Source organism: Nyctereutes procyonoides, unplaced genomic scaffold (assembly GCF_905146905.1).
Source record: "Nyctereutes procyonoides isolate TBG_1078 unplaced genomic scaffold, NYPRO_anot_genome, whole genome shotgun sequence".
NCBI classification, from domain to species: domain Eukaryota; kingdom Metazoa; phylum Chordata; class Mammalia; order Carnivora; family Canidae; genus Nyctereutes; species Nyctereutes procyonoides.
Window position 1 is genome coordinate 58295910 of NW_026575135.1, and position 13165 is coordinate 58309074.

At 48.0% G+C, this 13165-nt stretch overlaps 1 protein-coding gene across 2 annotated transcripts in view; it reads left to right on the top strand.

Moving 5' to 3' along the window:
* The window catches only part of MARCHF3 (membrane associated ring-CH-type finger 3), a 138592-nt gene extending 126670 nt beyond the window's left edge, over nucleotides 1-11922 (top strand). For both annotated transcript variants that reach the window (XM_055301553.1, XM_055301552.1), the window contains 2 exons: nucleotides 4532-4741; nucleotides 10985-11922. In XM_055301553.1, the coding sequence (XP_055157528.1) occupies nucleotides 4532-4741; nucleotides 10985-11143 (369 nt within the window). In that variant the 3' untranslated portion in view covers nucleotides 11144-11922. The remainder of the gene's footprint in view (nucleotides 1-4531; nucleotides 4742-10984) is intronic.
* The last annotated feature ends 1243 nt before the right edge of the window (nucleotides 11923-13165 follow it).

Genomic DNA, 13165 nt, shown 5'->3' on the forward strand with positions numbered 1-13165 from the left:
AATGTAAATTTGGAAAGCAAAGGAAGAGCAAAGTGAGGTTGGTTTGAATCCCACCTCTACCACCCACTTGCTGTCTATCCTTAGGTGAGTTAGTAAACTCTCTTCTTCTGGTATCTGCATCTGTAACATGGGGATAATGTGAGCATGTGCTTCACAGCATTATTGCAAGGCCTCTATGAGGCGGTGCATGATAAACTCAACTTTCTAGCACTGAGCTTACCCCAGCCATATTTCAGCACTAATTTTTTTTTTTTAACTGCTATACTTTACAAAGGACTAGCTGGATGTCTCCCTCCTTGACTCCCTCTTCACTCCCTATCTCTCACTCAGCATCTCTCTCCTGATGTTTGGTACACAACTAATACATGCATATACGTTTACATGGGTAATCCATGTTCATTTTAGAAAAGAAAGAAAATACAAAGTGAAAAGATTAAAGACCACTTATGATTCCACTGCCAAGAATAGCCTTGATTTTTCTCGGTATCCTTCTGGTCTTTGTCGATGTAAATCTACTACATCTATGTAGATGTAAATGTCTACGTGTATTTTTATATATCATTACATATATAGGATCATACTATACATTCTGTTTGGTAGCACTCTCTTCCTCCTCAGCAATATATCATGTCAGTAAATATAAAATGTACATTATCATTATCATTTGAAATTACTCTGTGGTATTCTAAGTAAATTCTGTAGTTTATTTAGACAGTCCTCTCTTGCTAGAAACTTGAGGTATAATCATATTTTTTCTGTTATAAACTCTGCTTGTATAAATATCCCATATCAACCTATTTAGATACCTTGGCAGAGGTTCTTACCATAGCAGAGGACAATTTTTTTTCTCAGCAACAGATATTACCAATGGTCCTACACGGGACCTGCATTATGTATGAGATAAATATGCTTGGGATTCTGAAGAAGTCACAGATTGTAACATAATACTACCTATTTAAAGAACTTCATACCTGGGGCACCTGGCTGGTTCAGTCTGTAGAGCATGTGACTGTTGATCTCAGGGTTGTGAGTTCAAGCCCCACATTGGGCATAGAGCTTACTTTAAAAACAACAACAACAACAGGACAGCCCAGGTGGCTCAGCAGTTTAGCACCGCCTTCAGCCCAGGGCCTGATCCTGGAGACCCAGGATCGAATCCCATGTCGGGCTCCCTGCATGGAGCCTACTTCTCCCTCTGCCTGTGTCTCTGCCTCTCTCTTTGTGTGTCTCTCGTGAATAAATAAATAAAAATCTTTAAAAAAAAAAAAACTTCATATCTAAATATGACCCAGCAGCAAACAGCTGAGAAAAAAATATATATATATAGTTAATTATGTGCAGAATCCAGATACTGGATGATTATGTACACATAAAAAGGGCCTAGAAAATTTTCAGGAATACAGAAAATCAAAGAACAATTAGAAAAAGAGGAACTGGGAACCAACAGTAATACTAATCTTGACTTTGTGATTTATCTTACACCGGATGGCAATAACTAGGGATTTGTAATTACCTCCTTCCACACCTGAGTCATTTCATTGGGTAATGTCAAGGGCCATATATATAAGTAAAATACTAAATTAATTTTCATAAAATGTATTCAGAATTCTCCAGCAGAAGAAATTTGGGAAAGTCTTTGCCAGTGAGTTCAGCTTATCTGCGTACATCTGTTGCATATTTATTGAGAATCTACTATGTTCCAACAAGTGAGGACACAGAGCAAAGGAGGCCAGACTTCCAGATCTGCTTCCAGGAAAAATCTGCAAGGGGAATCAGGTTGCTGCAATTTGGGGAACATCATTTAAGGGTCTGGATTTCTGAATGTCTTGCAATTTTAATATTTTTCAAGTATTTTACTGATAGGACATCTGGGCAAGAGCAGAGAAATCTGAGTCCTCTCCTCAGTTTGACCCCTAAATCACCTGAAGCAATATCATTTAACCTTACTGAGCCTCTATAAAATTAGGACAATCACACCCAATTTCTACTCTCTACGTCATAGCAACAGTCCCAGTATTTAGGCAAGAAAATGTTAATTAGAGCCTTTGAATTTCTTTGAAGCTGCTGAGATGTGTGAGGTACCATGACAACATGTGGCTGGGTCAATATCATTTGCACTTGATCACTTAGGTATTTATGTGAAATTTTTATAATGCTGTATTTCTATTCAGAAGTAAGCCGGTAAGCCATATCCCCATTATCTGTTTACTCCGGTCCATTTTAAAGGAATTTATTTATTTATTTATTTATTTATTTATTTATTTATGAGGGAGAAAATGAGAGAGAGAGAGCATGAGTATGGCAGAGGCAGAGGGAGAAGCAGACTCCCTGCTCCCAGAACCCTGGGATCATGGTCTGAGCCAAAGGCACATGCTTAACCGACTGAGCCACCCAGGTGCCAACTTGGGTCCATTTGTGAGCTGAGGTTGACTTCTTTCAGCATCTCAGCACAGTTGTGAGGTGCACTGTCCCTGGAAAGTGGTATGCTGGGCATTGCAGGTCATTCAGTGTTGACTTCAGGCCAACATTCAAGGAAAGTCACCTTCCAGAAAACCTCTTCCATGCCTTTTACCTCCTGTTTCTTCTGCTCGCTCTTTGAGGCTTTTGCTGGCCTTTCCACCACTCTGTCCTCACCTTGCCCTTTCTGCAGCTCTTCTGTCTCTTCCTCCTGCCATTGGCCTTCCCTCCACCCTCCACCCTCCACTGGGCACAACACACTCTTACGTCCCCTGTCATGCTCCTTTCCCTCCCACCAATGCTTTTGTGGGAATTGCAGCCCTGGACACTTGGGAGTGTCTGCTCAGCCGCCCACAGTGTTCACATTTGGGGGCCAGCCCACAGCACTGTGAAGCTCCTATTTGCATATGCGATGGAAGACAGACTCAGCAAGCATCTCTTCTCACTCCCACTCCATCAACTGCACTTGAACCCCTCTCCTCTGCACCCTTTGGCCTTGACCAGCACTACATGGGACAGTGAGATGGGAGTATTTGGAGACATGGCCCAGAGCTAATCTGAAGAAAAGCCAACAGGATTACTGTTATGTACCCATTACTGTTATGTACCGATACCAGTTTGTAAGCATGACTTTTCCCAGAATGGATTATGGAAAACATTTCATCAGGCATTTAGAAATTCCCTAAGTGGGAGCACAGCAACTGTTTCCCATCTTGGAGGAATTCTCATGTCTGGTCTTTTATTTTTTTTTTAATTTTTTTTATTTATTTATGATAGTCACACACACACACACACACAGAGAGAGAGAGAGGCAGAGACATAGGCAGAGGGAGAAGCAGGCTCCATGCACCAGGAGCCCGACGTAGGATTAGATCCCGGGTCTCCAGGATCGCGCCCTGGGCCAAAGGCAGGCGCTAAACCGCTGCGCCACCCAGGGATCCCATGTCTGGTCTTTTAATAAGCACAAAGTTTTCACCACCCTTTTGGGAGTTGGTTCAGCCTCAAAACTGGGCAGCACAATTAAGATGTCAAAGACCATCCTAAGTAGGCTCAGGGTCCTAACACAAGGAGGGGCATTACTGAGTTCATGGAGTCCCATGAGCCTCAGTCTGTGGGAGATCCCCAAAACCACCTTTAGGCTCCATGACTGACTAGAAGGCCTCACAGGAATCAAAAAAATCTCTTACTCATGGTTACAGTTTATTATAGCAAAAGGATACCAATTAAAATCAGCAGAGGGAAAGGATACATGGGGTGAAGTCTAGGAGAAACCAGGCTCAAGCTCCCAGGTGTCCCCTCCCAGTAACGTCACACACACCTGCTTAATTTCTCTACCAACAATTTGTGATGACTCATACAAAGCATTATCAGTCCTAGCCTTGGTGCCCAGGGTGTTTGCTGGGGTGAGGCACATAGGCATACAGCACCTGCATTATTGCAATCAGCTCCTCAGACTCCAGCCCTCCACGTGTTCAGCATAAATCACATTGTTGACATAAACTCTTTTATTCTACATCTACCATATGGCTCAAGGCCTCAGGCATACACAGACACTGGTAAAAGGTAAAATATTGCAAGGACTCAGAGTTCTCTAAAAAGCCAATCTTGAAAACAGGCCTCTCTGGGGCATGTGCATGATTTGAGCAACCGAGGTCTGCTAATCTAACCCTTTTCCTGCAGACATTCCCAGGGTCAAGATCCTGGAAGGCTTTGGCCACACAACAGCACTTCTTGTATCTCAACTAGATTACCTTCTGGAAATAATATCATCTCTATCTTCCCAAAGTGCCATTCTTCACAATAATAACCACTGAACTGTTTTCAAAACAAGTAGGCCATCTACAGTACAGGACATTATTATTTTTATCATCATCAGGGTGGTCATGTTAAATGATTATCAATAATCACTATCCTTGGAGGTGGGGTATGAAAATAAGCCTTTAATGCTCCTTTGGGATCATAAGCAAGTTCCAGTTTCCGAAGACAGAGACTCCCTGAGAGTAGTGTGTCTCCACTCCACACTGTCATTTAACTGTGACCTTGCTTTTCTCTGTCTTCCCCCTTTCCCTGGCAGTGGCTCAGAAACCCAGGCCCCCAGCATGAGAAGCGGACTCTTTTTGGAGACATGGTGTGCTTCTTGTTCATAACCCCGTTGGCCACCATCTCGGGCTGGCTCTGCCTGCGGGGCGCTGTGGACCACCTGCACTTTAGTAGTCGGCTGGAGGCCGTCGGACTGATTGCACTCACTGTGGCACTCTTCACTATTTACCTCTTTTGGACACTAGTAAGTATGGCCCACGGCCCGGGGGCTCGGAGCAGCTGGAGCTGGCACAGCCTTCCCTCTCGTCTGTAGCACGCCCCACCAGCCCTGTAGAAGACAGATCTGCAGGTGCTGGCGGGAGCGTGTGACGTGGTTTACTACCACATGTGTATACGTGTATGCTGTGTGCGTGCGTGTATGCAAAGGTGTGCTGCTGGGAAGAGCAGATCAAGTAAAGAAAGAGCCCTAGCTTCTGAGATCCCATCAATCAAAGACACACACCCTAGACATTTCTCTCCTGCAGGGTTCTAGGACTCCATCCATGATGAGGCACAGTGTTCTCTTTCTCTGGTTTGTGTGCCTCACTTTTGCCGGGATGGCAGTGTATTATGAATGATGCACTTGGGCACTGTTGCTGTCACTGCCTGTGCAGATCATGAATCCTCCTGCTGGTTATTTTCTTCTTACTCCCTGACACAGCCTATAGTCTTTGTTGGACGTGGAGCTGTGTGTTGCCTGATGATAATTCTGTATGTTGGGATATTGACTCTGCTGCCCATAAGAACACTAATTTATCTAGCTGAGAAGCCACCACCAAAGAAAACCATTTCCCAATAAGTGTGCCGGCTGTATACGAGGAAGAATTCTTAAACATGTCTGTTTTTTCATTCACTGAAACTTCTGAAAAGAGTTGAGTGCTTGGGCACTTGCTGGCACAGCATCGATCTCTCTCTTTATGTTTCCCTCTGGGACCTGTAGGGAAGAAGGTCACTACCCTCTAGACTAGTTTCAGAAACCGGGCTTCCCTGCTTCCTGGCATTACTTGGCTGTGCCTGCTCATTTCTAATCTGAGCACGTCCCACTGTTACTTAATAGGTGTTTCCTGTCCAGACCTTACCATTCTCATATCCTGGAGTGCAGTGTCAGTGTGGGGAAGCCACTAGCGATTACGCACGCTTGCTCCTTCACGTTGTGTCTTCCAAACCCTGTCCCACCGGCTGCCACTCCTGCCAGGCTGACCACAACCCCTGCCCATTCCCCCTCCTGGTTGTCCTGTGACTCTCTAGTTCTGTATGTCCCTGCTGGTGGGAACGTTCAGAGAATAAGTGGAGGCACACGTCAGTCTCAGTAAGAGGGACATGGCTCAAGCCTTAGTAATAAACACAAGCGTTCTGATGCTTCCAACTTTCTGAGTCCTCTGGTGAATTTAGGCATTCTGCTCCCAACCTGGTGAAGCCTCACCAGCAGAAGTAATACTGCCTCCTTTAAAAAGTCTGTGCCTACAAAGTGGGTCCTGATTCACAGTGAGTCAAGCGATGCAGTGGGCTCAGAAGTCACCAGGCAGTGGGAATGGGAGGAGTGGTAGAATAGGAAGTTAAATTGTCTTTTACCACTGACTCCCTGTCAACTGCAGCAGCTTGGGAAAGTCATTCCGTGCCTCTGAGCCTCAGTGTCCCCATCTGTAAAGCGGGGATGACAGTAATGCCCATCCCACCAGCCTCCCCGCTGCCTAGTGATAGAAAGGAAAGAGCCCCTCCCGAGAAAGCACTCTGGAAAATAATTGTCAGTTTGTACCATGTTTACAGGTGTGCTAGGCTACGATTTGTCTTAGACGTGTTTGTAAGATGAAGGATGTCAGGTTGAAGATGTCAATCTAATTGTTGGGCTTTCAAACCAAACTTATGGCCTTTTCAAAAACCTGCTTTGTAAAGCATACGTTCAGCTAGGATGAAAGAGGAAAAGGAGGCTGGGGGAGGAAGAAAGGGAAAGATTTCCTCAGAGAGAGACGATGTGACCCTGTTTCATGTCCTATCTCAGATGAAAGGGGGTTTGGGTGGGAAGGGTGGCCAGAGTGGGCTCCTGCAGGAGGCAGAACACACTTCATCCCAGAAACGTTTCCAAGAGGCCATAGTAGTGAAAAAGCGCATGCGTTAGAATGCAAAGGCCCTGTGGTCGGACCCAAGATGTAGCATCCTCAGAGCGGCATAACCAGGGTACTTAACCTCTGTGATCAGCCTTCCACTGATGCAGAAAGTGGAGGGACTTGGTGGGGTAACTTCGGGAACATTTATCAGAGCGCCCAGAACAGGCATGGGGCTTTCCTCCTCCGGACACCTAGCCGGCTACAAGATGCAAAGCAGCTGGAAGGAAGGGAAAGCGTGCTCCCCTCTGGCTGGTGTGGAAACCGCTCGGCGCCCCTGAGCAAGAGGTTACTCAATCTGCACTAACTCCTTCCCAGATAAATGCTGTACTGAGCCTCCCTGGCAGGAGCCGTAACTCAGGAGCTGACAACACTTGGAAAGTGCCCTCCGGCAGAAACCCATTGTAAACAAGCTGTCAGGCTTCAGGAGAATATGCTGTGAAAATGTCTTAGATAAACAAACACGGTGTCAGTCCCAGGCTGGCTGCTGCTCCGAGGGGCCTTTCTGGCAGGGCCTCGCCACTGCTGGGAGGGGGGCCAGGAAGGGGGACACACGGCCTCACCGCCAAGCCGCCACCCTGCCGCCACTCCAGGAGCCGGACCCTCTGGTACCTGCCACATGGAAACCTGCATCTGGGACCCCGGAGACCAGGGTGCGGCCCATCTCCATCGTGCCCGGGGAGAGGGGCCCTGGAAACATCACTGCCCCCATCACAAACCATGTGAGGTCCCGGAACAGACAAAAGCCCTATGCTCAGCATCAAGAAGTCCTCCCGGGGGGCACCTACGATGAGCCCCACGTTGGGAGGTGGGGGGACTGGGGTGTCGCGCATTCACCGCGTCACTGAGGCGACAGCCAGTGCCCAGCACAGAAACTTGGTTAAGGCCCGGGATGGGGGTGAATGAGCGATCTGCTTCCTCTGGCTGACCTGCAGCCCCACGGGTAGTCATCCGAATTCTCCCCGTAAAGTAGGGAAACCTCCAGGAAGACAGCATCCAAACGAGGGGCGCTGTGTGCACGCTGGCTGAGCCACAGCCCACACGGCCCACAGCTGCCCGAGCGTGTTCAGTGTGACCCTGTGCCCAGTCCCTCTCCGCGGCCCATCTGCTCACATGCAGCCTGCCTCCTCCAGGCAGCCGGAGGTCAAGGAGCCAGGCCTGTTTCTGGGAAGACGACTTGCAAGGCCCTGGCACTGTCAGGAAGCCTTGATCACACCATACTCTCCACAATACAGATAGATTTCCCGAGCCCTGCTGTGACTTTCCCGCAGACTGTGGGCAGCAGCCTGTCACCTCCCTGACAGGGAGGGGTGGATGCTGGTGTCTTCTGGCCCTCCTTGCCCCGTCCAGGGACCACAGCTCTTTGTAAGATCTTGCCCCCAATAGGTTAATAGATATCCTTCGGATGAAGCAAGAATGCATCTCAAGAAATCTGTCCCAACAAAAGCAGTATTCTTAGAAGAGCAGCCCTGTGCACTTTCTTCCTCCTCTCCCTAAATCCTCAGACATTTAAGGGCCGCCTGGGCAGCTCAGTCAGTTAGGTGTCCAACTCTTGATTTCAGCTCAGCTCATGATCTCAGGGTCATGAAATCAAGCACCAGCTTAAGATTCTCTCTCCCTTCCTCTGACCCTCCTCCCGGGGACATTTAAGAAATATCTCAACAAAATTCCCAACGTTACAACTGTCATAGCTTCTTTTTGGTTTACGCTGTTTATTTTTCCCTCACTGCCTCTTCATTTCTCTAAATCAAATTCTGTTCCACTGTGGGAAGGGAGTGTCTTGGAGCTTCTGGCCCAGGCTCTGCAGTAGCCCGGGGCATTGCCAACCTGAGGCCCCGTCCGCACTATGCCCAAGTGCCTTTATCTTCCCCCCAATAAGGAATCATCTTCCTATGATGCTTTCTTCTTACTGATTGAATCTGCCCGCTGACTGTGATGGTTAAAGGCAATTAAGATAGATTAATACATAATGAGATCTCATTTGTTTGTCTGAACAAGCGGATTGATTTTTGTACCTCCTGGCCCTCGAGGAGCCAGGAGACCTGCTAAGTCCTTGACTCCCTGGTTGCCTGAAGCAGTGCTTCTCAGGCTTGAACGTATCTGCGAATCACCTAGGGATCTTGTTAAGATGCACGCTCTGATTCCTTAGGTCTGGGTGGAACCCAAAATTCTGATGTTCTAACAGGCTCCCAGGTGATACAGCCCTCTGCTGACCCACAGCCACACTGAAAGCAAAGGAAATAGCGCTTCCCCCCCTTTTCCCACCCCCATTCCCCTGTGTCTAAGAAGGAGCATCAGAAAACTGTCTTCCATATTTAATGCATCAAAAATTACAGGCCAAGAACACTGGTGTGTGTGAGGCACGGGGCTAAGTGCTTTCTCAGATACCACTCTTCACAGTTTGCAGACAAGGAAAAAAGCTTGAGGGGGTGACAAGCAACCCTCCCGAAGTCATGGAGCCACTAGGCAGAGGATGGGGGTGCAGGCCGGGTGTGCCTGGCCCGGGGCACTGCCTGCATGCACCCACGGCGACTTCTCTGCCCCACCCCCCCGAGGTCCAGCATGCACAGCTCCTTAACATACAGACCAAGGGTCTCTTGATTTGAAACCCAGCTTTCCTGTAGTGTTTCCAGATTCCAATCTTCCTGAACTGCCAGAGCTCCTCATTAGCACCAGCCTGCCTTCTACCCTTTCCCTGCTCTTGGCTTTGAGCAGCAGGCTTTCCCACCTGCCTCTCTTACATTCATGAGGAGCACCACACAGCAGCAGGACAGAATAGATACATGAGAATCAAGCTTAGGGGGAAAAAGAAAAACCAGCCCTGATCCACTTTGGCATGTTCAGGGCCTTTTGGAGAAAAGCACATCTGTGTGGGTTTAAAAGCTTGTATTTTCATACCCAAATTTCTCTGGCACTCAGCCTGTGGCATCTGCTTTCTAGCCTCAGAAGGCCTGCCAAAAGACCAATAAGCCCTTTCTCATCAAGGGCCTCTGCTCTCCTCTGCTTCCAGAAACCTGGGTTCCAACCATCGGGTCAGCCCTCTCTCTGACCACCAAGGACCCTTTACTGGGGTCAGCCCAGCGCACCCTCCCTAGATGATTAAACAGCCCATACTGGGTAACTGGTCACCCGGTGCTCACGGGCATTTTCCTTCCCAGCACCGACCTAGTCACCGGGATGCTCTCAAACTGGAACCTATCCTCATTTTTAAAGACAGTTTGTGCATCTCCAGAAGTAGGGACTCCGAATTTTCCGGGCAGGCCATCAATGCCGTAAGCTAACCTTCTCTGAAATGAACCACAGATGTGTCTCGTTCCAGGATTTTACATGGAAAGCAAGTACTTTTCAGCACAGTTATGCCACAATTGGCCATCAGTTTACTGCTCATAATGTTGTATACCAAGTAAGAGAGACTTTAATCTGAAGCAGTGTTGCAATCAGAAAGAGTAAGATATTTATTCACTCAGCAAACTCTACTGAGCAACTTCCTAAGTGCCAGGCATAGGTGCTGGGCATGCAGAGATGAATACAGCCCAAGCCCTGCTCTCAAGATGCTTCTGCGGTAGGGAGAGGGAAACAAATATACTGACGTACAGAGCATGTGATGCCATGCTGAGGTCCGCACGAGGCACTGCAGGTGCCCTTCGAAGTTGAACCTACCCTGGGCTGAGGCTCAAGAAGAATTTATCAGGGGAGTTGGTGCCCCTGCCTCCCAGCTGAAAGCCCGAGGACGCCAGAGCTGAAGGTAGTGGGGGATCACTTATTGGGGCCAGCAAGTGTAGGTGTAACATGGCCCAGTCCAACAGTACCCTTCCTATCATAGGAATGTTAGGATGTTAAATGTTCCTGAATGTTAAATTGTGCAGTGTCCAACCTGCAGTAGGGTACATGACGCCCAAGCATCCCTCTCATTTAGCAGAGAGAAAGCTGGCAACACTGCCCAGGTCCCACCCCTGGGCAAGGACTAGCACTGTACCCACTCTGCCCCGCTGCCTGTAGCCAACGTGCTTCACAACTGATGCTTTGGGGTCCAAACACTACTATCCCCAAAGTAAATCCAGACTCTGAAGGAACCTCATTTCCTATTCGTATCTTAATTTTTTCCAGTCTGAGGAAGAGTGAAGGAAGCCACCCCAGGGGACCTGCCTGAGTTTACACATGGGTGTTCTCTGCTTGGTGCCAACCTCCCAACATTCAGCTGTTGCTAGGGCAGTCTGGCCCAGGGCACTTGCCCCACTGTGCTGCTGCCAGCTCTCTGGGGCTGTTTTCAATGACATGTTTCTTGGATTGATTATCAGCTTCTGCTTACCTGAACCCTTCCCTTATTTTTCCTCTCCCAACCCCAGGTGTCATTTAGGTACCACTGTCGATTGTACAACGAATGGCGTCGGACCAATCAGAGAGTGATTCTCCTCATTCCAAAGTCTGTCAGCGTTCCTTCCAACCAGCAGTCCCTGCTGGGCCTCCATTCTGTCAAGAGGAACTCAAAGGAGACCATTGTTTGACGTCTGTGTCGTTGGTTGGTTGACTCGTTGTTTGGGGTTCTGGAAGTTTCTGCACTGGGGCCATGCACTGAGCCACCCCCCGAATCCTTCCTTAGGCCGTGGGTCTCAGAACACCCGGAGCCATGTTAGCACATCGCCCCGAGCAACGGACTCGGCCCGAAGAAAGCAAATGCTGTTTCACTTGGAATCATGGATGCTGCAATCACACGATACTTGCTGAGCTGCCAAACATGCTTATTTAGCAGATACTATATGGAGTTTCCTGAACACCTCTTTAACATATGAGGAAGGTTGTCCTGCTAAAGATGCAATTCAATGCTTCCTTTTTTATTACTATTTCCAAAAAAAAGAATATATATATATATATTAAAGTCAGATGATAATCACAATCAAAAAGCCAATGTTAAAACTGGTTTCTTGGTTTGGACAGGTTTGGTTTGGGTGAGTTTGTTTCCCGGTTTCTACTGTAGATTCTTTGGGGTAACTTGATAACTTGAGTGGTCTTTTTCATCTCCTTCTTCTCTCTTACTCAAGGAGACAGCGAAACAACTGCAGAACAAGGCATATCTGAAGGACGTTTTGTACTAAACTTCATTTATTCCATTTTTAAAGGGAGAAAAAAAGGTGTGGCAACTCTCCCAACAATGAGCTCTTTATTTAAATTTCACTAAGAAGTAAAAAAAATTATGGTGAGGAGCATGCTCCTTTCGACTTGTTTGGTACTGCCAGCTGATAAAAACTATTTTCTAATAATAAATATCCAGTGTGTGAAAGACAAATCCCATTGATTGCAATATTTTTTTTAATTATAAACCTGTGAAGTTTCCCCAAAGTAGATTTCAAAAAGGAAAAAAAAGGGGGCAAGAGGTTGATGTTCTTCCTCCCATCCCATTGTAGTTCATGTCGTAATTCTGCATTCACAAGGAATTGGAGGATCATTAGACATTTCTAGGAACCCTGGACCCGTTTTGCATATCAATTAGCATTCCCATTGCTCTATTGAATTTCTAGCTTGACAGGTAGATGGGGCAAAAAGTGTGTCCGAGCAGCCTACAGCCCCTTTGTCTGATTTTCAACAACAAAAGTGAGTCCCACACAGTGCCTTCCTGGAGCCCTGAGCCAAGTCCATCACAGGCTGAAATAGACCTCTCCTAAGGGCTTCACGTCCCCCTTTTATCCATCACAGAAGAAAGGGTCTAACCTGCACCCCACGGTTGTGTGCCACCCAAACCAGGGGCACACGTGTCATCTGAGGAAAGCACTTGCCGCGCTGGCTCCCCGGCCCTCCCCCTGCCGCCGCACCGAGAACAGGTGGAGCCCAGCGCTGGGAGATGCTTAAAATATGGATTTCTAGAACACGACCCACATTCTGATGATCACTCCAGCGTCTGCCTTAGGCTCCCCAGGTGGGAGAAGGGAGAGTGCAAAGCAATAGGCAGCGAGGTGGGTAGCGACTTCCAACTGCAGATCAAGCCGATGCAGGTATCACCACTGTCTGCAGAGCCCCCCCCCCCCCCCCGCTCCGCCCCGCAATTCACAGGCTGCTCCCCGCGCTGTGTGGGGAGGGCAACAGCTGTCCCGCTCTCTCTGCTGCAAAGCTCAGATGTGCTTTATGGCTGATGACAATAGATTTCCTCCCCACCACGCTTCACTTCAACCCTGAATTCCCGTCATAGGCGCCTCAGCCCTTCTGCTGGCTCTGCCCCGCTCACCCTCCAGGCTGTCATTAGCTGCACCACCGTCCACCGTTTCTTAATTGACCTTTTTAAAATGCTGGACGCCACTGGCTGCACGCAGCTGTCACACATTAAATTTCCAGAGCCAAGAGTCCAACTCGGTAGTTGGTGAACTACAGCCCGGTAATATAGGAGATAAATAACTTATCCACCCAGCCTTGATCGCTGAGCTGTCAGCTTAACCAGCGACACCAGCGACACCTCTGGGGGAATGGCACGAGCATTCAGGAGAGGACCGTGCCCTTCATCCTCCGGCTTTTCCATGAGGTCAGGAAGTGGGAAGTTC